The sequence below is a fragment of the Xiphias gladius genome, chromosome 7, assembly GCF_016859285.1.
Source record: "Xiphias gladius isolate SHS-SW01 ecotype Sanya breed wild chromosome 7, ASM1685928v1, whole genome shotgun sequence".
NCBI classification, from domain to species: domain Eukaryota; kingdom Metazoa; phylum Chordata; class Actinopteri; order Istiophoriformes; family Xiphiidae; genus Xiphias; species Xiphias gladius.
Genome location: NC_053406.1, coordinates 15,571,875 through 15,599,518, shown reverse-complemented (window position 1 = coordinate 15,599,518; position 27,644 = coordinate 15,571,875). Strand labels below are relative to the sequence as shown.

At 40.2% G+C, this 27,644-nt stretch overlaps 2 protein-coding genes across 9 annotated transcripts; both read left to right on the top strand.

Annotated features, from left to right (window-relative positions):
• Positions 1–693: 693 nt before the first annotated feature.
• LOC120792446 lies at positions 694–10,172 on the top strand. 5 transcript variants are annotated; one of them, XR_005707815.1, is made up of 14 exons: positions 694–799; positions 941–2,472; positions 3,083–3,306; positions 4,041–4,202; positions 4,829–5,008; positions 5,385–5,505; positions 5,628–5,720; positions 5,808–6,021; positions 6,128–6,290; positions 7,171–7,359; positions 7,434–7,608; positions 8,438–8,577; positions 9,426–9,601; positions 10,078–10,172. XR_005707815.1 is itself a non-coding variant. In XM_040131633.1 (12 exons), the coding sequence occupies exons 1-12, from the start codon at positions 2,346–2,348 to the stop codon at positions 9,519–9,521; spliced, it is 1,884 nt and encodes a 627-aa protein (XP_039987567.1). In that variant the 5' UTR covers positions 697–2,345; the 3' UTR covers positions 9,522–10,168. The 5 variants fall into 5 exon arrangements, 1 of the variants encoding a protein (XP_039987567.1); XR_005707816.1 differs by having other exon boundaries at positions 697–1,289; positions 2,090–2,472; XR_005707814.1 differs by having other exon boundaries at positions 710–799; positions 928–2,472.
• Positions 10,173–13,945: 3,773 nt separating this feature from the next.
• On the top strand, positions 13,946–27,378 carry si:dkey-103g5.4. Of its 4 annotated transcripts, none has more exons than XM_040131631.1 (16): positions 13,946–14,102; positions 14,944–15,114; positions 15,236–15,393; positions 15,673–15,813; positions 16,184–16,328; positions 16,552–16,703; positions 16,965–17,090; positions 17,353–17,542; positions 19,455–19,514; positions 19,602–19,715; positions 21,062–21,213; positions 21,692–21,778; positions 23,134–23,280; positions 23,487–23,684; positions 23,911–24,021; positions 27,158–27,378. In XM_040131631.1, exons 2-16 carry the CDS (start codon positions 14,994–14,996, stop codon positions 27,185–27,187), a joined length of 1,932 nt encoding a protein of 643 aa, XP_039987565.1. In that variant the 5' UTR covers positions 13,946–14,102; positions 14,944–14,993; the 3' UTR covers positions 27,188–27,378. The 4 variants fall into 4 exon arrangements, with proteins under 4 accessions (XP_039987565.1, XP_039987564.1, XP_039987563.1 ...); XM_040131630.1 differs by having other exon boundaries at positions 19,599–19,715; positions 23,914–24,021; XM_040131629.1 differs by having other exon boundaries at positions 19,599–19,715.
• The last annotated feature ends 266 nt before the right edge of the window (positions 27,379–27,644 follow it).

Genomic DNA, 27,644 nt, shown 5'->3' with positions numbered 1-27,644 from the left:
GCGGCTGCCCAAACTCTGCCTGTGTCAACAGTCAACACGTGGAGGGTCACAATCATGACAGAACACAACATACATATACACAGAGAGAACAACACACATACACACACACTCACACTCACACAGACATACATACAAAGAGTGATGCCATGCCACTGCTTCATAAAACTTAGCAGCAATTTTGCAGAATTGATTTAAGGAAATGTCAAAAGGGATGCACCACTTTAAGATAAAGTCTCAAAGGGAGAAAGTACCATGATCACTAGTGTGATGGAATTAGAGTAAAAATACATGGGAATACTGTTTTAATAATGATATAGAAAGACTAGAGCCAACTAAACAACATATACCCAAAAAGGTTCGAAAAGTTCAAGTTTGTATGTCCACAGTCAGATAAGAAATTTGGCTGGATTTGTGGCTTTTTATGTCAAAGCCCCACTTTGCCAGGAACCAAAATTATATGAATATTTACAGTTGGGTCACTTGTTTGATCCACAACGTCTTTGTGGCTTTTTAAGAAGTATGCAAGATATGAAGTGGGTTTTTATGTTTTGTGTGTTTTAAATTGTATAAGAATTCAGGGCATCCAATTTTGGTTGCTTGATTATCATGGCTTGTTTTGGATACTTGACAATCAACGGTTTACACATCAGTGTTTGTGTTACTAGTCAGGACAGAACGGCTCAAAACGGTCCAGGTAAACACTGCTGATTATGCTCAACTCTGTGTTTTTCCCTTTTAACAACAGGGAATAACAATTTACAGGACAACTTTAGGCACATTATTGCGAGTGCATGCTTAGGTAGGTACAATGTGAGGTGCTTTTGACTTACTCATTCCATAATTGGTAATTAAATGGCTTCATGTTTCCAATGAATTCCGGTCTATTGTATCATTATGCTGTTTTCTTTTGTAAATGTAATGTGGAAGGTTTCTCCACCAGTGACATGGATATCTGGGTGAAAGTTGAATCCTTTTCAGTTAGGTAAGTTACAAGTCGTCATTGGAGGATCATAGTCCATGGCTACCGTGATGAAATATGCAGGTAATTCTAGTTATCCAAAGTCCATCACTTATTTCAATACAATAACAGTACAGAGTGAGTAAGACATTGGTTATTCTACATACATGACTGCGAATGACTTTATGCAGTGATGGGTTGATTGTTGAACACTTTGCATACATTAACGTACTCTGTGCGCTCACACATGTCCAAGAATTTATGGCTGTAGAAAATATTACTAAAACTCTGGATGTGAATGACTGGACAGCTCTATACACATCATATCATGGTAAGCTAGCCCTACATCATCTGTTTCATTTGAATGTGGAGCAAAGGCTAATAATCTTATCTGCGTTATTGTACACAGATATGCAGATGTGTACATGCAGGTCAAAGGTTTCCATGAAAGATGAAAAGCGCTAATTGTGTTGAACATGTATTTTTTTTCCAAATAAAGTAAAATGTTTGCACCTGATGCAGGTTACTTATATAAATATATGAATACAAAAAGCATCTTTGTGGGCCATAGCAGCTTACTGATAAAACAGACATTTATTAATGCAGATTAGTTAGTTGTGGACCATACAGACCATGACCATAGTCTTATTTTGTTTTCCACAAGATTGCAAGACATTATCAACAAGTAAACACAAACGGACAACAGCAATAATCTTCAATATGTGTTTGTCAAATAGGTTCATTTACAAGTGAGGTTGAAAGTTGCAGGTGGCTTGCATAAACGCAGGTACTATATCTGAGCAGATACAGTATCTGAGCTGTGAATTCAGCAGCTGCTGTGACGCACATAGCGCTAAGTAGACTCCTCTAAAGCAAAGCTGTGCTGATGTACATTGGGAGCCAAATCATCAATCAGTTTCATGGTAGGATCGAGAAGAACAAATGCAGTAATGTGATCTGGCAGCACTAGGCAGCCATACTCTCTGTTTTCCCTGCTGCGTTCCACCATCAACTAAGTCGCTTTCCCTGTCCCTGTCCCTGTCACTGTCACCTTACCTCACGAGCTTCATTAATCATTTAGCAAGTAATTGAAAGTTATGTAGACTAACTAGCCTGCTACTTACCTTGCAGCTCGATCTACCAACAGGCAGATCAGGTTATGTGTGCAAAACTACAGCAGACAGGAAAGGTTTGTTAAGATGGTAAGTTAGCTACAGCATCTCACTAACTACTTTCTTGGCTATGGCCAAAACAACGCAGACAACCAAAGGGCTATTTACAGATCCTGGATGAAGAAATACAAATTTCTCCCTGAGTCCCTGGAATAGAGTTGGGTTTCTCGTTCACCTGCCCTGTACTTCAGGTAGAGTAGGTGGACATACTAACAATGCAAAGTACATGCAGATGCAAAAGAGTCCGATGTGTGTGGTGGCTGTTGGCTTCTGTGCTGCTAACAACTGCAAATGGAAACAACTTCAGTCAAAATAACCAGGAGAAGCTGCCCTGCAAGCCAGGTAGGACGTCCTGACTGCATACTCTGTTTTTTGTCATTTTTAAAAAAAATATCACAAAGAGACATTAACTGATATTTGATCCATATCAAAAGATTTACATTACATTATCTGCTTTGTTATGCACATATCCCCCTGCTTCCATTATGGTGTACGTTTAACTTTTGGAGAGGTGGCACAAGCAAATACGTGAGGTCTTTTTTTTCCATCAGCCACTGACTTTTTGCTGTAAATAGTTTGAGTGAATGACAGCCTTTTGCAGGACAATTAAAGTGTTTTGCTGCGTAGTATAATATAATCGTAAATTGCATATAGAAAATTTGTAACAAATTTTTGAAAATTGTGTTCCCAGTACATTTGAGAAAAAGTGTAAATAATATCTGTAAGCCAGTTTGTCTCCCAGGGACTTTAGAGACACAGTGACAGTAGAGCTTGACAGAAAAGGGAGCCAGGGGATGTGTATGTGTGTTAAGACAACCAGCAAGATGCAGCCCCATCCCTGTAACGGTGATTGGTATAGTGTAAATACACAGAAAAATTACAATTGGAAATGTGTGCATAAATAAAAAAATATATAAAACTGCATGTAAGAACATATTATTGTTTCTGTTAGGTTTCTACTGCCCAGAGGGGAGCTTCACTCCAGTGCCCTGTCCGAAGGGAACCTATGGGCCGACTGCTGGTGCTCTGTCCTTAGACAGCTGTCTAAAGTGTCCTCCTCACCACTACTGTCCACGACCAGGCTTGTCTGCCTTTCTGCTCTGTGGTCCCGTGGCTCAGCAGCCTCTCTCTGGCCAGGACACCTGCATTTGCCCAGGGGAGGGACAGAGTTTTCAGGTGACAATGTGTTTTCACATGATAGCAGGATTAATTTAATAATTTCTGCAGCAAGTATGTCCCCTCTGGTGTGTTTATGTGACTGTGTAGCCCTCATTTCTATATCGACACCAGCACCACCTCCTACAGAACCAGTCACCCAGTTCCTTCTTTGTCCTGTGAGCTCCTCCTTTATTCTATGAACCCAAAGAGGAACTCAAATTTTTTAAGCCTATGATTTTTTTTTTGTGTCACTCTTGAGTCCTGGGATACGGTGAGCAAACTAATATTGTCAAGAGAGCTTCCTCACTGTCTGTCAGAAACTTTAGACTGCACAATCTGTAGCTTCAAGCTGAAAGAGCTGTAGATCAAGTTCACTTGCACCAGGGTCTTGTTTCCTAGTCTGCTACAGCTGGCATGAGCGTTTAGCCGTACACTCGTCAGCTCATAATAAGGAGAATGAGATTTTTTTTTATATGACTCTTGCATGGGTGTTGGTGTGAGAACTAATATAAAATAAATGAATAAATGAATGAAAGATTGGAAGAAATAAAGAAAGGAAAATAGGTGAGATAAGGAAGGAAGGAAGAAAGGAAGGAAGGAAGGAAAAACAGATGTGGTTTGATAGAATTTGTTAGTGAATGAATGAATAACCAAATTAGCATATTTGGTAACAAACTGACCGCAACATAAACTGTATGTATCAATACCCAACACAATGTCTGAATGTCTGATCCCCGCTGCCTTCCCTGCAGACCAGTGATGGGCGGTGCCACTGTACCATCGGCTACCAAACTGCCAAGAACGGAGATGTGTGTGTACACAAACTGTACGATGTCTGCAGAGATGGAAAAGCACGTACACAGTATGGCGACTGTCTGGACACACATCAGTGGTCCCTTCATTGTAGGCAGCAGGTCAGCCTTTGTGCAATCATAACAAACTCAAATGTACACACTAAAAGTAGAGCAAAGGTAATTGGCATATCTTTCACAAATCGACACTTGGCGAGAAACTAGCCCTGAAGATCTGTTTGAATGATGCTTGAGAGACACAAGCTAAGTTGTAAACTGTGATCTGTTTCCAGAAGACATGGACAAAACACACTCTACAGTCACAGATAAGGCTAATGAGTGCAACCTAGATGTTTCTACCCTTTTCCTCCATGAACCTGACAATGGTTTATCTAGTACAGGGTTGTTTTAATTCCACTTAATATTTAACCATAAACTGCTTCCTGTGACTGTCGATTAGCGAGGCCGTCAATTGCTCTCCCCTTGCAGTGTTTATTTTTCTAACTGTCCTCCATAGTAGTCTTTGGTACGAGTAACCTTTCACCTAGTTACACACTCAAACTGAACATAGATTAAGAATGCTGCCAGTTTTTATATGGTTGTTAAATAAAATTTAAAAAAATGACCCAGCCAAACCTGATCCAAACAGAGAAAACAAGAAACTAACATTTGCTTGGTTTCAAAAGGATTAGAGTTGACTAATAAAGCCTTTTGCTGATACTAGCTTTGCACTGGTTGCTTTCCTGCAGGTGTGTCAATCTGCAGAGGACTATCGGGGTTATGATGGAGAGCTGGGTCTGTGTCTTTGCAGAGAGCCTCCTGGAAGAGCTGTGTGTGGAGGCCTGTGCAGGAGCAGGCCGGCTGCTGAGCTGCACCTCCGGTGCCTTTCAGGTGGAGATGTGGAACTGATGTGGAGCTACGACAGCAAGGTGAGCGAAGGCAGCTGCATATTTTCATCAACACACACATAACACAACATATTCTATTCAAAAACTCAAGGAGAAGCTACTGAAAGGAAAGCACACATTCCAGTAATTTGGGTCAATAAAATGAATACCCACTGTATCTGAGAGGTTTTCTTCTAATTCATGTTACCCCATACCCATATCCATACAGTATTTCCATTGAAACTGTCTTAGAATAAACATAACGAATAGTCAGAGCTATGCTACCCGGTCAGACAATGCATATAAAACCTTTACACAATGTTGCCTTTATTGTGCCGGCAGTGAAAGCTTAAGACAAGTGTCTGTTGTGTTGCAGTGGCCTATAAATGGTAAAAACTGTTATTGTGTGTGTGTGCAGGTGGCGGTCGTCTCAGGCAGCGTGCTGGAGACGGTTTTTAAACAGTGGGACTCCCAAGGGACTCTGCAGTGCAACAGTCATCTCTACTCCCCGCGTCCTGTCTACATTGTTCTGACAACAGGTGGAGAGACACACATTCACACATGCACAAACACACACAATGGCTTTTCTGTCCTTCACTCGATTGTCCTGCATGTCTTCCTTTCTCTAAACTCTGTCTCTCTTTTCCCTGCCTGATTGCAGACGCAGGCTTCCTTGGCGTCCTCAGCGGCCTGCCAAAGGAGCTTCAGCAACTGTTTCCTGTCACCACGCCATGGGACTCCCATAGCTCAGCTGGTTTGTCTCAACAAAACAATATTTTCTCGTCATTTAAACAAAAACTATTTTCTGCAGTAATGAAGGTGCTGTCCTGTTGATTTTTAGAGGAAGATTCTGACTTTCTGTGGGAGGTCACCAAAGTCGGAAATATAAGTCATGGCGGGAGAGAAATTGACTCCAGCAGGACGGGGGGAAACAAGATTGATATGAAGGAGGAAGTGAGAAGTGTAACTGGAGTTCTGAACCCAACAACATGTCTCCATTTGGGTGATGTTATACTGTTCACTGTCGACACGCGTCACTATCCTCAGTATGATCTGTAAGTCAGAAGCTGTCGAAAACTTTTTCATGTCCATTTTCCTGCTATGAATCTGTGCTGTGACTTGCTTTACACTGGCCCTCAATCCTTACCTCTTGTTTTTCAGTGACAGTCTGTACAACACAAACAGTGACTTTGACTGGGGTGCGTTCAGACAGCTGAAAGAGGAGCTGACTCTGTCTTGGACTCCTCCCAGCTTCTTTTCAGTGGTCTTTAGCCAGCCTGGTGTGTATGTTTTTACACTGAGCAGCCATCAGCACAAACACTTGGTAACTAAATTTAAAATATTATAAGCATTGAAGGTCGTCTGTGAAGTTTTCATTTTAAATAAATGTAGTTCTTTACATTCAGTATCCCTCACCAAATTGCAAACATGTCAAATGCATTTCTTACCTCTTTCAACATCTGCAAAGCCATTTTTAAAAAAATATTTCGACCCACATTTTCAGATCTTTGGGTTTTGTTTTTTTGTTTTTTCTGACAGATTGAGATAAAAGTGCAAAATGACAGAAATGTGACATCATGTCACTACTTCACCCTTGGTTTGCAAGGGTGTCCTCATGCATTTGCTGGTAGAGCACTTGATACAAATAACAGCGGGACCTGCTAATCAAATTATCGCTCTGCAGCACCACTAGTGGCCAAAGATTGCACAGGGCACCTTTAAGTTCTCACACAGTGTAATGGTTTGAACATTTTTTATTCTTGCTAGAGTCCATCCAAATTTTTTAAAGTCAACTTTAAAACAAAATCTGACAAATGCCTTGACTGAAGTCTACATCAAGTTAATTCTTACATAAATGGGAATTGGCAAAACCTGCATAGTTAAAATATTCTTAAGCACTCTCCCACTTCCTGCTCCTTGTAATTTTGCTGTGATATGAAGAGGAAAGGAGGGGAGCTGTTGAATACAGAAAAGCTCTTGAAGCGTACCCAGCTTGAAACACACTTTGTATGTTTTTGTGCCATTAAGAACCTGTATGTGTGCGTTATTGTTTCATATAATTACTGACCCCTTTGGAAAGCCTTTTCTACTGTTTCCTTTTTGTAATTGTAATGTGATCCCATTCTGCTATTTATACAGAGATAAAATGATAAGTATCAATCAATGTTTCAATCAAACTTACCCTTCATTTTGTTCTTACTCAGTATGTGCGGGTGATGCCTGCAGGGGCCCAGTGTTATGAGCCCGGCCCCTTCTTCCCCACCATTCCTCGTCATGTGACCAGGATGGGGATCAGTAGAAGACGCAACTTGTTAATTCGGCCAGATTGGTTGGTGACTGGAGGATTGCTATTTGGAGCTGTGGTCATCCTCTGTTTATGTGTTACCGTGCTGGTTAGTGTACATAACACAAACACATGCCGCTGTACGTTAAATACAACACATTCATAAATCTATCCCGCATGTAGATCCTGTTTTGTGAATATGGATGGCCAGAGAAGAAGCCAATCAGAGCGAGGTATCGCTTGTCGCAGTTGGCCTACCACATGGACGACTACTCGTCAAAAGGTTCGAGGGTGATCTCGCTTAGGAAGACTCACCGAAACCAACAAGCCAGAATGACACAAGACTCCATTCAAGCAGGTGCAATATTGTAGCTGTAACCACAGATGCCACGCACAAATTCAAAGCCTAAAGGCCAATTGTTACATAACTTATATTCACATAATCTGCACCATGTCAACTGATGCACCTGCAGTGTGCACACATGACACACAAACAACCACAGACGCATACACACAGAAACACACTGAGACTTTGTTGGTCATTGCAGATCCTTGTGTCTTCTTATGTAACGCTGACAGTGACCCTTGGGCGTTGCTACCACCCAACCAATTACTGTTGAAAAGGCTCTTGTCATAGACCTCATATCACGTGCTGTGACCAACAGTAAAAATGACAACAGTCCAAATGTCATGGAACTAGGGAAATCACATCAAACCACAATATCTTGAGATTGTTCATTTTTATTATCAAAATGTCACGCAATAAAAAAGCATTTAACCTAGCTTCAAAGAGTTATTTATATTTCTTTTGCATAATAGTGTTGAAAAGAGGCATGTTCTTCAAACACAAACATATAGGCTTTTTGCAAAAAAAGAACTTCCGAAGCCCAGGGAGAAACAAGTGGAAGCTATTTGCTTGTGAAACGTGAAATTATTTTTTAAAGCTTCTAATGCGAATATACATCAATCAAATCCACACCGAAACGGAACATCAAAGCTGTTGTACCAAAACATGCAAATAGGTGGGCGACACATTTTAAGCTCATTGGTCCTCCTGACACAGCACATTATGCTCGCTCTTCAAAGTTCTCCTTAAGAGAGAGGTCAGAGACTTTATTAAATGTGTTTTCATATTCATGCGATCTTTCTCTTTCTGTCTCTTTGTGGTTCATTCTCTTGACGGCCAGTCTGTGCTGACACCTTGGGGGAGTTCTGGGATTATGAACACCAGGTGGACCTTGAGGCATTCAGCAGCAACACCTTCTACAATCTCCTGCTCAAACAGAGCCTGTCTGTCACCCAACGCCTGGGACAGCTCACCACTGAGGTCTGTAGCTTTTCAATGCAAAATAACCTTCGCTATTTTAAGGGAATGACACATACATGTACTTCCTCTTTTCCTTCAGGCACACTCTGAGGCAACCTTTTTCTCGGAGGTTTCGCTATCCTGAAACACCAGAAAGTGTTCTCCTTTGGACTGTTTCAAAACAAAATCAATGTGTATACATAGGCCAAGATTATAGTTTTATGAATAATTTATGAATATTTTAATGCAGTAGAAGACCTCAGGCAACAATTTATATAATATTTTGTTTACACCAGGCCAAGAGAAGGAAAACATCCCTCATACATCACAACAACTGATTTGCACTTTTTATCTGAGTCCATGTACTGTATATCTGCATATGTTCATCTGAATTTGGTTTTGCAATGCTTGCTAGTCTGCTTGTTAGTCTACTTCACATATCCCAATTTTACATGCATTGATCCAATCCGATTCATCCTTACTTCTTGTTTTCGCTTCGTTTTTTCTGTCACCTGCTACTGTCCCATCTTTGTATACAGTATATCCTATTCATAAAGGTCAAGTCTATTGAAACAGATAAGACGTCGCACTGGAATTCTAGTGTCTTTAGTCGCACCCCTCTCTTGCCTGCCTCCTTCCTGTTTCTGTCATCAAATTGTTGGCTGCAGTGTCGGAGACAGAAGTTGTTTTTAGTGACACGGATGTAAGGGGAGATGGCACACAAACGTGAATGTCTCATCGGTGTTAGTTAGGTGTGTGTGTGCTATCTGCCCGGGGCTGGGTTGAGATGGGAGATCTGATTACTACCATCTTAAGATGTTTGTGTGGCAGACATTTAGTTTTGATATATGTGTATTGTGTGTATCCAGGTAAAGGAGCTATACCAGGGAGTGCTCGGGAAACTGCGGCTACTCCAACCACGCCTGATCACTGAGGAGAGGATGGGGAGGGCTATGAGAGGATGAGGAGGGAGGTGGAGAAGGAGGTGGTGCGACGAAAGACTCTGGCTTCACAGCTGAGGACTCTGCTCGACAGTCAGCTACAGGTTTACATTACATTCCCATCTGGACATCTTTCTAAAAATTAGAAAAACCCTCGATCCCATTCTAAATTCTAAAACTCAACCTAAATCTATTCCAGTGACAAGGACGGTGAAAGTTAAAGATAAGGTGTATTATGTGGTCTAGACAGATTTTAAAGAGAGAACAATCTGTCTTGGGCTGCAACTAATGATTATATTCATTGTCAGTACTCTGCAAGTATTAATCGATTAATCATTAATAGTGAAAAATGCCCATCACCATTTCTTAAAGCCGAAGAGAACTCAAAGATATTCACTTTACTTTCACGTGTTCAGACAGACGAAGACAAAGGCAAGACAAAGAAAAGCAGCAAATCCTTACATTTGATAATCTGGAATAGGAGAATGTTTAGCATTTTTGCCTGAAAAGTGACTCAGATGATTAATTAACTATGTTAGTACGTTAGATCAAGAATGACTGTTTTGCTGTTCTTCTCCAGGTACTGAGGCAAGAGAAAAAGGCCCAGCAGAGGGTCCACAGTGTCTTTACAACTCATCTCAGAGAGTGCACCAGATTACTTTGCAACGTTTATAACCACAACCAGCCATTCTGTGAACAATACCAGCAAAGGTAAAGCTTCCGTTTATCCTTTGCAAAGTGTCAAAGGCAACAAGTACAACGGAGAAAATCCCCTGACATCTTCAACCCGCTGTTTCCCATCCTCAGTTTGATCCAGAGGCTGACATCTGTAGTCGGTGAGATGGGAGAGCTGGTATCAGGAGAGTGTCAGCGTCAGGGGGCTTGGGAGTTGCTGGGTGAGGGTACAGGGGCCAAGCTGCTCTGCCCTGACACTGGAACTGTGCTAACCAAGGACGACATCTTTGGTGAATCCATCAACCCTGACTTAAATATTCCGAAATGCTGTCCATGAATCTGAAAACAAATAACACCATCTATTGCTAAAAGTATGCACTGCAGTGACAAGATGGCCTAAGTAAAAAGAAACAAACATTAAAGTTGTGATACAATAAAACCATTTAAATTCTTGAAAATATATTAAATGATGTACTGACAATATTAAATACATTGAAATTACACTTGTCATGTATTTTTTTTAACTTTTGGCATTCATGGTAAGACCCTTTCCCCCTTCAATAACAATTATCTGATAAAATATAATATAAGCACTCTGATAAAGCTATCCCACTAATGTGATAAGTGATAAACAGACATGATTTGCTACTTGATTCATACTTCGCCACTACAGTGCTCTAGTCAAGAAAAAAAAAATCAGCATGACATGCTGCCTGCCCAGCATATGATTGTACTGTATTTCAAAACAGCTTTAAAATCATCATCATAGTCATCTACAGTTTGATAACTGCTCACATTGATCTCTCCCTCTGCCTCACTGCAGGTCCTGACGGGTCCCTGCGTGTCTGCCGGGCACTTCATTGTGATTCAGTCACAGGCCTCATAAGGCCCAATGCTCACACCCATATGCTGCTGAGCAGCTGCCACATCACGGCAGTGCCACCTGATTTCTTCCTCCACCCACAGACTGGCCGGGTTATGCCCATTGTTGGCAATGTGGCCTATGATCCTGCAAGCTCTACTTTAGTGTTCACGACTGACTCATGTACAGGTAACATGAAGGGTGTTTGTGTGCTGTGGAAGATGGCAGTGTTAAAATAAGAGTGAGGAAAAAGCATTTCATCAGGAAAGAAAGAAAAAAACATCACTAAACACACTACACTGCTAAAAGGCCGCTATTGATCGTTGGCTTTGCATTTGCAGTGATACCTGTGGATAACCAGGTATACATAATATAACAGGAATGGATGATTTGATCTGAAATGTATATCTTGCTATGCTGTCAATTTTTTCCACAATATTTTTTTTAATAGCTACTCATTTTATGACTTATTTCCTTTCTCACGCTGGTTTATATGTTTTTCTGGATTCATTATGATGCGAAAAGTTTAAGAATGTGGACCTCAGGACTGGATGTTGGGCTGATTGTGTGGTTAAACATCTGGTTAAATGTCACTTCTTGTCGTAGCTTTTTTTCAGGATAATTGTACATGAGCTATTTATTTGTTGAAATCTGTGATGAAAGCAAATAAAAAGAGATTTCAGAGTGTTGGTAAATTGATACATTAGGTTTATTTTCCAGCCCTAATATCATAATAGGTTAAAACTTTTTTTTTGGGACACTTGCTCACTTGACTTGTTTTCTGCTCAGAAAACTAGAAGAAAAAACATGGAGGCAATAGATTTGTCAACAGGCTAGCTAATAAGCAGCATTAGCAATCGCTGGCTATATTAGAGATTAAGGAATCCAAGTACCAAGGAGAAATTAGCTGAATTGTGCTGCTAACCGTTACTACAGTTACTGTAGAAGACAAGTATGACATATCAAAGTGGATAGACTCAAAGTGGACAAGTCAGCAGTATAGCAAAATAAAGGTGCCACACTGTGTTATACAGTATAACTAATAGCATTCAATAAAGATCACTTAGGTTGATTACATATGACAGTGTAAGAGTAATATAGCTCTTGAAATAAAATTTCCAAGGGTTGACCTCCCCTTTAAAAAACTATTGTGTGCCATTCTTTATCCCAGGTGACAACAGGAAGTGGGACAGTCCCCTTCTTCCTTTCATTCCTTACCCAACCTCCTGCCACTCAGACCAGCCTCTAACCAGCACTCAGCTCAGAGGCCTCAGACCTGGTCAGAGGCTGCAGCTGGGATTTCCCATGGCAGACCCAGACACGGGGGTCCCGGTACCCATTCTGGCTGTGACCATCCACCCCCAGACCGGACTAGTCTACCCGCTGGGAGGGGTGCATGTCTGCCCCATCTCACGGCTGCCTCAGCCCATACAGATTGGTTATCCCACGCTTGACCCCAGGACGGGGAACGTTGTGCTCACAGTTGGGGTCCACTTAGATCCAGTAACAGGTCGGTGCTGCTGGTGAGACCCCAGTACAGCCAGTGTGAGGGTTACTATACCTTCAATAACTTAACCTTGTTCTACATGCTTGTGTAGGAGCTGTGCTGCCAGTAGGTGGAGCCCTGCTGGCCGAGTCCTTCATCGAACCTCTCAGTGGGCGGATGTTGAGAGTAAGAGGGGCCAGCATGCGGGCGGGACAGCTGGTGCCTAATGCAGGAGGATACCAAGCATTACTAGACAGCAAGGTGCTTGATTACACTAAGACGAACTCATTTAATTGCATTTAGAAAATAAGTAGGATATTTCCAAAGTATGATGTGTGATAAAATGAGACAAATCTCTTCTTGGGCTGGTTCCACCTTATAAGTGAATATTTAATGTTTGTGTAGAAAGGGAAACCATTATGTCATATGTTCTCACTATATTTTACAGACGTTGGTTTTCCGAGTTACCTGAGAGCAAAAAGCTTTTAAATACTCTTCCCCTTTCTCCTGAAATAATTTAAAGAAGGACTTTATTAGATTTATTAGAATTTATTAGAATTATCAGAGTTGATTACTGTTTGTGAATTCAAGTCATTTTTAAATGATCTCGAAAATAAATTAATTGTTTTTATGTCCATTTAGTTTTGGAAATCCTACCTGTTTATGCACTTTAACTGGATATTGTTTATACTTTGGCATGTGACAATTTTCTAGCCCTGCTTATGATTTTTGTATTTATTCCTATAACAACGGTTTTGTGCTGCCATTTTAGTCAGGTCTCTCTTGACGAAAAAAAAAAAAAAAAGAGACTACCTGGTAGTCTCATTGAGGGTTGAGGGTAGTCTCATAATGTCTTCTAATAAAAAAAAATGCGATCCAGTGATACAAATTAACCCAGCAAAATTTTCTCAATCAGGTTCTGGCAGGGATGTTCAAAGCACTGGATCTCTTGAAGCCACTAACTGAGGAGTGGGTTTCAGATCCGACTTTGCAGCATCTGCAGCCACATCCAGGCACTGAGAGAGGGATTGGTCGGCCAGATCATCTTCTCGCTGCAGCCGAGGAGCTCCAGCATGCCTGGGGAAGGAGCCTGCACTGTCAGCTCCAGTTACAGACCAGGTTGGAGATCCTGCTGGACTGGGCCGTGGGTCTCCAGCAAGATGGAGGGACTCTGGGTAAAGAAGTGCCAGTGAGAAGATGAATGGATATGATGAGTGTCTTTGTGGACCACTGCCTCTCTGTGCTGATATGGTCCCCTCCCCCCTCCTCTTCCCTGTGTTGGTGCAAAAGAGCTGTTCTCTTTTTCCTGTACTTTGGAGTTATCTATTTTCTACATTTGCTGAAACTTTTGCTAGTGTGTGAGAAAATATCATCCTAAATGGAAAAAAAACATCATCTTTTCATCTACTTTTTTTTAAATCTCTACTTGTCATCACTCTGCCATAAATGTGCTTGTTGCTGTGTAGAAAAATATGCAGCATTGGCCTATTACTTCGTTTTGCTTATGTGTTTCTTCTTTGCAGCTTTTATTGTGATATGTGAGGAGAAATTCATAGAATTAAGGCCATTGCTGCTTTTGAAAGTAAGTTAACTTCATGTTTTTTTAATGCTGCACAAAAGAAAACGCACAATCTTTGACTAACTTTTTGGCTCCTTCTGGATGTCACAGTGTTGTCCTTAAATGCCCAGTGCTAGTATAAACAAAAGAGTTTTGTGTTTTGTTTTTTTTTGCTTTTTTTAAATTTATTTGAAATTGGCTTTGGAAAGGATTCATGAACCTAAGGAGGATGACATTTCATACCTCAAAGAATTTTCACAGGACCTTTATATGTCACAACAGCCAACTTCCACAGACACTAAGCATATGACCTGTTTGCCCCACATAACCACATTATATTAAGACAGGAACTAACTCATATAGCCCATACCCATGTTTTATGATATGGGATAACAGAACTGCTGTATCTTCAGTGTTCTCAGCATGGATGCTATGAGCTCAAAATAATGCAGACAATAAAACCTCTAACTCAGGCCACAAATTCCCATTGCCATTACGCACTGTACATCATATTGTCTGTTTAATATAAGCCCTAAATGGAATTAAATTATATAAGTATGAATGTTAACCACATAGTAGATATCAGGGAGCTTTGTATAGGGATTGTTTGATTTTAGCCAAAAGAAACACCAATAAAAAGTTTTAACTTATTCTGTCACTAAACTAAAGTGAATGTAAAACATATCAGTTTTCTACACAGGTCAAAATGTCTTGTTGTCCTAATTCTGCTCCTCTCTAACTCGCTAGAAATGTATTACACATAAAAACGTTTGGGAATACTTTGGGAAATAAATAATCGAGCACCTTATGATATCTTGTTTGCTCCACTCTAAGCCTCTGACTTCTTCTGTGTCGTTCAAACCAGGAGAAATACCTCTCTCAGGCTCTGATATATGTGTACCAGCTCTGCTGGGGATGGAGTACCCTGACCCCATGGGATCTGGTCTTAGTGTACCTGTGCTGGGATGTCAGACTGACCTTGTCTCTGGGATTACGATACCTTTGGCAGGGACCATGGAGGACCCCGATGGAAAAGGTAGTGTGAAAATCAAGCTTCCCCTGACCAAGTTTATCAACTCCACTTTTATGTTTTATTAAACAATACAGAATAAAACAAGTTGTATCCTGTTCTGTGTCTATGCTGTTTCACTTCACAGGCCTAGTGGCAATCCGTTATGGATCTCAGACGGTTGACCCAGTGACAGGGCTGTTGGCCCCAGTGGTTGGAGCCAGGCTGGATGTGTCCAGAAAAAACGTTCTGCCTGTTACAGCCTCCTACTGGCTAATGGTGGCGGTTCAAACTGACAGTGGACAGGTGGGGAAGTGATTTAGAGAGATATTTCCATAAATGCTCTCACTCAAGGTATCTTTAATGTGACCACGGAAAATGAAAGTGATTCGACTCTCTACCAGTTTTTTTTGTATTTTAAAGCCTAATGAATTCCACTGGAGGGAATTTTGTGAACTTGATGAAAGCTATTCCATTTTATATGTGTTTAACCTTCAGTTTTTCATTTTGCAGCTCACTGAATTTAGTGAGATGGAATTTGGTTAATCTGGTTAACCTCCTTTTGTTGTTGCCATTGTATACCAGGTAGAGGCACTCCAGAGAGAGGTATGTGTGCGAAACACTTACTGGCAGAATCAGAGGCAGCTGGAAGAAGATATTCTCTCTGATCTGGACTCAGCTCTTTTCCATTCTCTCCTTAGAATCACAGAAGTTAACTCTTCTCAGGTCAGCAGGGAGAGTTTACTGTTTTGGTTGTAAATATCTTACATAGCATAGCCCCTGAGTGTAGGAGGAGATTTCAAAGGAGTTGAGGCTTTTGAGCATGTGGAAATGAGTAAGCGGATATGTAAATGTGGGGGAAAAAAGCATTTGAAAATAATCCAAGGGAGGCTTTTAATATCCTGCCATGCACTGCAAGTAATAAAGTTGGTGGTTAGGTTTTTTTGTAAACAACTAAGAGTTCATGCAAACTGCAAAGTCAGAGTATAACTGTGTATGGGTGTGTGTTTCCCATACCTTTGTTCCTTGAATCGAGTATTTGTGTGTGGATGTGTTTCCACATTTCGTGTTCCAAGTGTAAGTGTGTACTCAACAGCAGGTCCAGTGGTCCGGGGGACAGCTGAGGGAAGCTGCCGTGGAGCTGCAGGATTCATCGCAGACCGAGGCCCAGAGGAGGGCAGCTCAGCACTCTCACTTGGCTCTGATCCTGCCTCCACATGTATTCCATATACTCACATTGGGTAAATTGCCCGGCAAGCTGGCAGAATGAAGAGCATGAAGGAAATTATAGTCCTAGTTATGACCTGCACTGTGATTATATTCATTACTATCCAAAAGAGAGACGCTTTATGCTAGCTTCTCATATCGCACCCTTCAGTTTTATAATAATCAGCATAATTTCAATGCTCAATATTGTATTAGGGCTGGCAGCATGTCTTTGTGCATCTCCGTCTATGTGTATAGGTGATGAGGAGGAGTGGGATCAGCAGAGTGTTTGGTACTCAGAGCTCTTGTCCGGCCTTGATAAGGCGGATGTCTGCATGGAGCAGCTGCAACAAGACCAAGAGAAATGGACAACACAGGGAGGAGACTGGGCTAAAGCCCTGCATGCTATGGTCAGAATAATTGCTTTGTGGTTTATTATTGGCCCTGTAGCTTAATTTTTAATAGACACAGTTATGTCAGGTGTTTGTTTCCCTCGCAGAACACGTATTCCAGATGTATATGACTCGTGATACAATAGGGATCTTTGGAAAGTCTAGTATTTGAACTTTGATGTCAGCTCTGTGCTGAGATGCAGACTATAACATTGTTGCCAAAATGTAAACAAGATTTTATGCTTTTTTTGCACTAGCCTGTGTTTGTTTGTCCTCCAGGACAGGGAGCTGAGACAGAAAGAGTTGTGGGAGCAGTGTTGTTCCAGACAGACAGAGCTGGAGGCTGCTCTTATTGCGCTGCACTTTGTCAGACACCTTTCGCAGCTCTGCGCCGACACTGCCCAGGTCAAACCACGAACAAACACACTCAATAAATGACACTGAGTATAAATAAATATATGACACAGGGGAGAAGATGGATATTTTTTGTTTGTCTGTCATCATCAACCGTGTTGCCATCAGGTTTGTTTAAAGGCTTAGCTGAACAGTCAAAGCAAATGGTGCTTAATTACATAATTACTATAGAGGGCTATCAAAATATTTGTTTTGGTTATCTCTGTTTGTCCCAGTTTTATTTTGAGCAATTTTTCTCTTCTTGATTGTCCAGGCATTACTGTGTGGGAACTTTTGGTACAAGGAATATGGTCTGGCCCAGTCCTGTGGGCAGAGACCGACTGTGAAGGTCATGGGTTTGCTTCAACAGAAGGCTCTGCCTCTGCTAGAGAGACTGAACCAGCTCCTAGAGGACAAACAGGCTGCCATAATCTCCCCCAACATCTGCAATCAGCACATCTCAGGTACTGCATCAATACCAGACAATTTTCCAGACATTCCGGTCTTGTGGTCAAAGGATGAGACTGGTGTTATTCTATATTTTTCTGGTTGTCAATGAATCCCATGAAAAGACTGAAACCAAGCCCCCTAATTTCTTCAAAAGACTTAAATTTGACTCAAAATAAACTACAGATCACGCGTTCTTTGTAATGAAGGGACATGTCACCCAGTGCAACACTGAGGCATATTTGTGTTTTTTCAAGAGTTTATGAAAAACATTGGAGCTCTTTGGCACAGAAAAATTAACTACACTATATCAGGCTTTGACCGAACAATTTATACTTGTTAGTAGGATCAATTTGTTGTTGGTTTTGGCCTTTTCATATGATTAGTTGACATTAATTAGAATATAGAATATTGTCAGGCTTGTTCGTTAAGTTTGGTTTTGTTTGTCAACAAAGCGGGCATATGGGTTGGAGATAGGCTCTAGAGTCTGGACAGTCTCTGTGCCTGTGGTGAAAGGTATACGCTTTTTAAATCGCTCAAGCTTTGTGATAACATGTTTGTATTGTGGAATAAGTGTGTGTATACAGACTGCCTTGAAATGTTGTGAAGTAGGTTGATTGTCAAAATGCAGCAGGATAAAGCAGTACGAAGTACACATCCACCTTGCTGATGTGTCCTGGAGTAAAAAAATGTAATTCGTTATAATTGCAGGGTGTTTTTCTGTTTCTCTACGTTGCATTTCTTTAATGTCTCTGGAGATTAGCGATGGAAGAGAAGGAGGTACCGTGACCCTGGGGGTCAAAACACAGCAACATTTCACAAAACACAATTTTTCATAAAAGAAGAAATTTCACAAAAGACAACATATCACAAAACACAACATGTCGTGTTTTTTGAAATGTTGTGTTTCATGACATGTTGTGTTCTGTGAAATGTTATTGTGTTCTGACCCCCAGGGCCACCGTAGGTAAGAAATCAGTGAAATATGACATGATTATAAAATTCTGACAAGTGTTTAAAATAATGTTGCTTATGCCAAAACATAGATGTATAAATAAAAGTATATGGCAGGTACAGAAACCACTAGGATAAGTTATAAAATGAGAAAACATAAATGGTTCGTGTGTCTGTCAAAACTAGCCCTCTGAAGTAAAGTTCATTACCTCAAAATAATGTGTCTTGGGTCTTTAGAGAACTAACTTTACAAAACAAAGCCTAATAGCAGCTTAAGGAGATACTTTGACGTTTTTCAAATGAATCGGCTTGATCTCTGGCTTGTGATGTTCACAAGGTTTCTAGCAATTTGTTTTTCTAAAGGGATCCCTGCCCAGTCTTTAAGGGAGCCTGTCAATTTAGCTCAGTTCCAGGACACTAGTCTGCAGGACAGCTCAGCACCAACACTACACACAAAGACACATCGCATCCATACATACACACAGAGGGAATTTAAGTGCTCATAATTCTAGCTGTACAGCAACACATACCTCTAAAGAAATAACTTTGGAAAATATGGTTTTTCTCTTTCTTGCTGAGAGTTAAATGAGAAAATAGATACCACTCTAGCTGTCCATGATATACGAAGCTACGGCTTGTTGGCTTAACACAAAGAGTGGAAACAGTGGAAATAAGCTAGCCTCTGTCCAAAGGTAGAAAAATCCACTGAAAACAGAACATCTAAAGCTCTGCAACTTGTTGTTTTCTATCTATGGAGTAAATGAAAGAGATACAACGAGTTAATCTGTGAGCTCTAGAGTCTTTGTGTGAAGATAAAATAAGCGGCTGATGGCTGTAGCTTCATACCAAATAGACAGATTTGAGGGTAGATTTCCTTATTAAACTCTAAGCAAGAAGATGAATAAAAATATTTCCCAAAATGTCAAACTATTCCCTGAATGACAATGAGTCATTTTTATCTTGATTTCCTAACAGAGAGCCAGCCAATGAAAGAGTCTGCTCAGACTACACAAATCTCTATCCCCAGAATTCCAGGTAACATCGTGATGTAAAATAACACATAGTTAGAGTGTGTGACATTTGGTGACTTTATCCAACCATGTTGCTTTTATTCCTCAGAAGAGGAGTGGACCAAGCTGCTGGAGCTCTCTCCTCTGTTCCAGCTGCTGAAGGTGGTGGAGCTACAGCTGAAGGGCTGGGTCTGTGGGGCTGGGCTTCCTATAGGAGAGCCCACTGGTAGGTCAGATGCAGCTGCAGTTGCCTAGTTTTGGCTGGACCCCAACAGCGGAGCCAGTTGTAAAAACACAAATGTCCGTGACTGACTGGGTGAGTGAGTGAGTGTTGGAGTTTCCCCATTGGCCGTTGCTCTTTTCGAAATGAATTGGTGCGAACAGTTTCTATTTTAGTTCACTGGGGGGGGGGTCAACTTTTTTGGGCTCTCCGTAGAAGAGAGGCGCCAGTATTGCCCCGGGAGCGTGAGGTCTGGCTCTCTAGTCCCATTCAGTTGACCGCACGCCAGCTGACACAGATATGAATGAGCTCTTAACTTTCTATCTGAGTGATCATTTTACAGGTAATTATAGCTGAAATCACTGCAAAGCCGTTGTCTTTAACTTATGTGTATGGTAACTTTGTCAGACGATGTCACAGTTATAAAACCATGATTTTAGCAGTGCAGAGCAGCAGCTTGGAAATGGCTTGGAGGTGACTGCTGGTTAACATTTAGTTAATATATCATAAATGTTCCATTGTCTGGCAACAGAAACAGAAAAACATGTCAATAAGAACAAGTGTAGGAAATGGCTGTATTAAAATTATGTATATTTGAGCACAGACAGTAGGAGAGAAGCAAACAGATAAAGGGTGCTCCAACCGTATAGTAGGTCTCAACCTAGGCTTGTTAACTGAGAAGTGGGCCTACACGCACCAACTGTATGCAGAAATTCACACCCTGTATATACACATATGTAGGTACACAAACACATACGACATATGTAGCCTGCATGATCCTGAAGGGGGCATGAATCGTTTGAGGGTAGCTTGGAATGCACCACATTTTAGGGATGTCTGAAAGTGGTGTTCTGCTCCGAAACAAAAGATGTAGCAAAAAATAGATCCTGGTGTGACTATGAACAACAGCTTTCTTTCACTGTTTAGCAGTTTACCAGTTTAGCAGTGTGACTCTAGTGATGGCTATTTCGGTCTGTCTCTGAAATATCATAACAAATATTGGATGGATTGCCATGCAGTTTTGTACAGGTATTCCTGGTGAGCCCCTGACTTTTATTCTAGTGCCACCACAAGTTTGACATTAGTGGTTTTAAGTGAAATGTCTTGAAAAAATTTGGATGGATTTTTAATTGTGTGTCCCTGTTGCTGATGCAAAAAAAAGCTAAAGTTAGCCTGTTTTGGACAACCTAACATTCTGTGGATCAAAAAGCAGCAGATTCTACAAGAATCACGCGGGTTTTTCCATTCAAAATGGCAATTTTTGCTAAAAGGTGATGAGGTTGTAGATATGACAGTACAGTAAGTAATGTAGTGCAGTTCCTGGCAATTTTTGTGCACTTTGTTTTGTCCAGACAGAGGCAAGAGTTTTGTAGATGTCCTTGATGCTCAGTGGGACTGTGAGGGAGAGCTGATCCCTTTGGACCTGTCAGTCCTTAACCCCAGGGAGTTCCTGGTCTACCAGCACGGATTATTCCTGATGCACACATTGCATAATCTAAAACTGGTTGGTCCCAAAGTTTCACTCTTACTTCTAACCTTGTTGCCGACTCATTTTTTATTGCTGTTACTGTTTAATTTTGAGGCTTTGAGTGGCTGGGCACCAAGCTGTTTTAAATTTTAATTTCTTATGAGCCTCTGTGTAGGCTGAAGTAATCAGTAAGGAAAACTTTTAACTACCACTGTATCCCAAAAGTCCAAAGGGGACTTGGCCTTTGGGGTGAGAACTCTGGGGCTTCAAATAGACCTTCCTGAAGAATTCAGGCTGATATTATTCCTTAATCTTATCTGGAAATAAATACTTTTACCTTCATTCTTTTTGTTGTGTTTTCTTGATGGGTTTATTTATTTATTCTTCTTTGTTATTTTAGTGTCTAGATATATTTGCCTGCATATATTATTTTTTTCATTCATACTCTGAGCTGAGGTTCATTTGGCATATTTTAATAAAAAAAGGCTTTGACTGTTGTTTTCTTTTCCAACAGACTCCAGCCATTTCACTTCAGATAGCCGCTTGTCTCCCAAACAACAACTACTTCAACAATGCCTTCAGAAATTCCTTCTTTTATCAGGTAAACTTAGGGCTCTTATCCACAACCTCACTGGAGAATGTTAGTACCTGTAGCTTAACTGGTTCACTCAGCTGGTTTGACTTTATTGAGAGGTACTATTAGAGATGGTCAATACGATCATCGTCTGTCAAACACCATTAACATCAGAAAAGTACTGAGCTTTTAAAAGTTGTACAAACTGTATCATCAGCTTATAAAATACAAGGCAAAGCTTTAGATTAAACTAGTCAACAGCATGTAAAATTGTTAAAATTAGCTCCACCGGGACCAGATGCAACATTAAAATGCTGCTTACATGTTAATTCATCAGTAATGATAATTTAACATTATAAAATGTAATAAGATAAATATGATGGATATGTTTATTATAGTTACATTCTGCTTTATAATAAGGACCTTTACATTTTATACTGTAGGTACATTTTGCTGTTAGTACTTCTTTACTGTTACCTAAGTAAAATTTTGAGTGCGGGACTTTTAGTGGTAATGGAGTGTTTTTTAATTTGTTGTTTTGCTACTGTTACGTATCCGAATACCTCTTCCACCACTGAATACTGCCACGATCATTTTATAAAGCGAATTTCTGTGACAATGATTACATGAGAGATGATGAAGACTTAAAAAACAAAAAACAAAAAATAAAATCAAAAATACTGCAGAGAAAGTGAGGGGAAAGTTGTTAGAGGATATGAATATGAGGGAATAGTAGTAAATGCAGCAGACAGTGGGAAATGGTGAAATAAATCAGAACCATCTGCCCTCTGACCAAACTTTCTTAGTACCTGAGTATCAAAGCAAAACAGCTCAGACAACACCACAACAGCAGCTTACTGTGTGCATCGGCTGTTTAAATCTTTTGGGAGCCCTGACTAATGCTGAAGGGGCAATTCAGTGAATAGCCTCAACAGTGAAAGGCTTTATCAAACATCCGCTCCAGCCCTGCTGATCTCTGGACAGACAAGATTCCTTCTCTGCTCAGCCCCCTCTGTTCAGAGGGGAGAGAGGTCGGAATAAAAGACCGCTAAAATCAGTACATAACCAGCATTTCCACAACCTTCAGGTTTCCTGCATTAGCTCAGGGTTATAAAGCTTGTCTCTGGGTAGGTTTTGCTGTTTCACATTCTGTTGAAGTGCAGATCCAAAACATCCTAAGTGAAGGAGGAAACTAGCTGCAGACCCTGGGCAACCATTTCATGCCATGGCCAGGCAAACACGGGTTTACATATAATGCAATGTGATGCCATGCATGTTTTATTAATGCATGTACACATGTATATGCATGTATATATTTTGTACATCTGCAACGCGATACCCAGAATAACTGAGATGCATGTGAATGACTGCTCTGTTGACAGGAGGCAGAGGAGACGCTCTTTGTTCGTCGTCAGAGGCTCCACTCAGTTGGAGGCTTCTCTATGATGCTACTCCACTGTCTGTCCCATGTCAAAATTAAAGACATGAGCTCTGACTCCAGTGCTGCCTTCCAGAGGCTTTTCTTCAAGGTATAGACAAGCACTCAAAGTACGGATGATTCATTAGCGGTTTCGATAAATACTGAAGAGAGAGTACATTTTGATTTCAAATTTAGCTTCAAATAACACTTTGAAATTTCCGAAGTTTTTTTTATGGGTTCACCATTGGTTGCATGACTTTTATCAGTATGAAAAGAATTCAAATGTTGCTGTTGCTGTCTAATTTTATACCACAGGTACTGCAGGCATGCCTGGGCGAGCTGTTTCAGGCCAGACTGGGCATGCCCCCCTCTGGAGGGGAAGCCAATTTGTGCATGTGGTTTCAAGATCAAGAGGCCCATTCAGGAGACTTATACAGGAATCTGTCTGACTCTCATGCTGCCGCCTTGCTTTACAGGCTTCACAAACCAAGCAGAGGACTGTTGTCTGAAGACGTAAGAACGGAATATTTCCACTAACTATGATCATTTACTGTAGCATTGTTCACATGTTAGCTGTTATATCTTCTTTCAGATTTCTTAGATAGAAGCAGGATTGTTCGTTATTTTATTTGTCTGTCAGTATCGTACAAGAGTTGAAGGACAAAATTTGTTGGAGTAATCAGAGCATTGCATGCACCTTGTATGTTTCTTGTTGCGTGTCTGTTTGTGATTATGGGAGCAGGAAGTTGAAGAACTTCAGAGGAAGCACAGAAAAATGTCTCTGTTCTCCCATCTTGAACGAGTTATGAGAGAGAAGAGCTCTGCTGCAACAGAGGAAGGCGAAGACCAGGTTAGGTAAACATCTGTAGAGACTGCCATCTCTGACAAAATCCTATGCTTTCATATTATATTCTCTGCTCGGGGGGAGTCATGCAAATGGAGGTGTTTACCAGAAAGGCAATGATAGCTTGACAATGCACAGACCACTATGAGATTATGAAAGGAAATATACAGATCTTATTGGATAGGTTCACTAAATCCTTAAAATTATAGACCCTCCAGGTAAATGATTACATGATACGGTACGAGGAATACTATACTTACTCACTGTTATATTTTTCATTGTTTTGGATTTCAGTGAGAAACCATTATTTTAACCATACATCTACCCCTAAACCTATTTACCATCAACTTCAAAACGTATTTTCCAAGCCGAAAAATGTTCTAGTTTTAACATTATGTTTAGTGTTCTGCTCAGCCCAACATTTTAAAAGCCTAGTTTTTTTTTTTTTTTTAACACATACATCTTTACATCCTATGTCAGGTAATTTTCTTTCATTTAAATAGGATATAAGTAAATGTCACTGTGAGACAAAAATACCAATTAACAGTAATTTTAGATCATTTTAGGTCATGTGTCCACAACATCTGTGGCTTTTGTGTCTAGTCAATGAAAAGTATGGTATCCCCTTCAGTTTGCTTCCCTCATTATAGTTATCGGCATACTGACTGCCAGAAAGAAGAGACACTGCTGGTAAAGTAAACTCAGTTGTTCGTTTAATGCGTGAACTGTTCCTATAATGGTTTTGTGGAGCATTACTATACATCCCAACTTTTTAATTAAGTTTCTTGCCTTTATTTTCCTCATTAGTGAACTTTATTTCTTACATTTCTTTAGATGTTGTAATAATTGATCACAGAAAACGTTATGTTGTACTGTTTATTTTTTGCAACAAAACAATTATTCCATTGTCAAGTCGGAAACTGATTTTTCCTTATACAAATCATATGTGTTTTTGGCCTTTAACAACACAAGCATTATAATGGCAACCATGGGGTCTTTTTGTTGGTGAATGATTAAGAGAGGTACACAGCTGAACATGTGTACAATATGTGAGTGCATTCCCATACAGACATCTGTTTCTTTTTAATGGTCCTATGTGTGGAGGAGGGGGAATCCATCGTAACAAAAGCTTTACTGATTTTCCAGCACTTTTGATGGCAAAAACTTCAATGTTGTTATCATTTCATCTGAGTGGCTTTGAGGGCGATGAAAATGATGATCAAAATTATTCCACAGACAAGCCCGATGACATTTAGGATCTTGGCTGTCCTTGATGCGTCCTCAGCTTTAGCTGATTCTCCAACGGCATTAGCATGTTTTGCCTTCAGAAAACAATGATCAAAATTAGTTTTCAAATTCAGATAAACTTTTACAATGTTTTAAAACACAAAAAATTGATGATATAGTTTTTGATTTAGGGCATCTCTTTGAATAAAGGGGATAAAACAGCAAAAGATGATTAAAAAACAGTTTGATATTCAGGAAAAGTTACCTACCCTGCAGGAGCAGACGATGGCAGCAATCCCTAGAGGCAGACAACAGCATAAAGTGTTGAAGATGGACCATCCTAGGTAGGATGGAGTGACAGAACGGATCTGGCCTCCTTCCATAGTGGCTCTCTGTCTCACTTTAAATAGATGGGAGTTATGCCTTGTTGGCCAATGTCTGGATTCAATGGCTGATGGGGGTTGCGACCCTCGAGTCTATATCCTTCATGGGTGTGGTTTAAGGGGTAGTGCAGAGGGAAAAGACACCATACCCACATTGAAAGAAAATAAGGCTTTTTTTGGGGCGTTTCTTTTGATTTCGGCTTTATGGGGTGGAGTAGATATACAGAGGGAAGTCTTCAAGATGGAGCTAGAAACCCTCTCAAATGACTAATTTACAGTTTAGAAGAAGCCTCATGGTTGCTTGCCTTCTGCATTTTACACTTAGTTGTTGCACTGCAGCATGGTTACTACAGTCTTTCTGCTTGGATCATTTTGATGCATAACAACAGTTTTATTCAGTAGATACACTTTAGTTAGTCAGTTAGTTAATAATGTTATATATTGTGTCATGCACATACAAGTGTCCAGCCAACATGGACTCGTAAGACACCAAAAATACTGCTGCACATTTGTCGGGTAAGAAGACTTCTTACATGTAAAAAAGGACATTTGACTAAAAAGTGTAGCCCTAAAATTTCAAACATGAAATGGACTTCATCTTCAATCTCACCTAAATCACATTACAAAAAAGCTCTTTTTTAAATCATAGAAAAGATAATGGTGATGTACCAGAACGTAACTGTGCAAAAAAGAGATTTTTAGCTTTTCTTTCACATAGGGCTGTATGCTGTAGTTGATTTTCCTGAGTCAGTATGTTTGTAATTTGTACCAAACATCGAAAGGCCATCTTTGTTCCCTGTACATAAGGAACAGTTTGAGTCGAGCATCATGAGTATTACACTGATTAAAGATAACTGCACTTCAAAAAGAGATTTTTAGCTTTTCTTTCACATAGGGCTGTATGTGGTAGTTGTTTTTCCTGAGTCAGTATGTTTGTAATTTTTACCAAACATCAACAGGCCATCGTTGTTCCTTGTACATAAGGAACAGTTTGAGTCGAGCATAATGAGTATTACACTGATTAAAGATAACTGCACTTATACTGCCCGTATTTCACTGTATTAGTCTCGACCTTCAGACATAACAACTTTTTCATGCTCTGAGAGCAAGATCATCATCTAATCATCAACATGCATTCCAGAGAGTTACGGGAGTGCATTTTAATCGTAAGCGCGTAATTATGTCGTTCATTGAGTTGGATTTGTCAACAATAATTATGCCACTTGTTTACTCCTGGTAAACACATGTCAGATCAAAAGAAAAATAACTGTTGAAGTGATTATCCTTAGAAGAAAAAGAAAATAAGAAAAGTGCATCGGGGACCAACATTTTCCAAAAATATATGATGGACTTACCGTAATTTTGTTTTGGTGTTCCACATTTCATTAAACCCACATACTGTAGGCTAATAAAGACAGCTGAAAGGACACTGTGTCAAGAATGTGTAATATTTGTGTCATATTTACTTTACTGGTATAAAAACTTTTAAAACAGCATAACCTAACTAGAGGGAATTTTTTTTTAACTTGCAGTGCCGTTTTGAATTGGGGTTCATCTTTTGAGATAACCTCAGAAGAAGGACTGGAACAATGAGCAGATTTAGTGTGGAAAGGCAGATAAAGAGGAGAGCATTTAATCAATGGCAGCATTGTGCTGCCAGTATCTGTCATCCTCTGAGACACGACACTACGGCATCTACAGCAGTTGGAATCTGGCCACAGAAAATCCCCTGCCTGCAAGCCGTCACCGAAATAACTCCTACATTCTGTCCTGCTTCAATCCATACAAAATGCAGTGTCGCAGAGTTCATTATTTACATTTTTTTTCATTATTTATACGATGAAGTCTGATAATTATTCTGAAAGACAATGCATAAACAGCAGCAATACATTGCATTCTACAGGCAAGCTTTGTTTTGAAAGCAATTATATATTTCTCTTCACATCTACAGGTTGCATTTTTTCTGCATGTGTCTGATTTGATGTTTGAGTTCTAATCATACTCCTCATCATTGTTAAG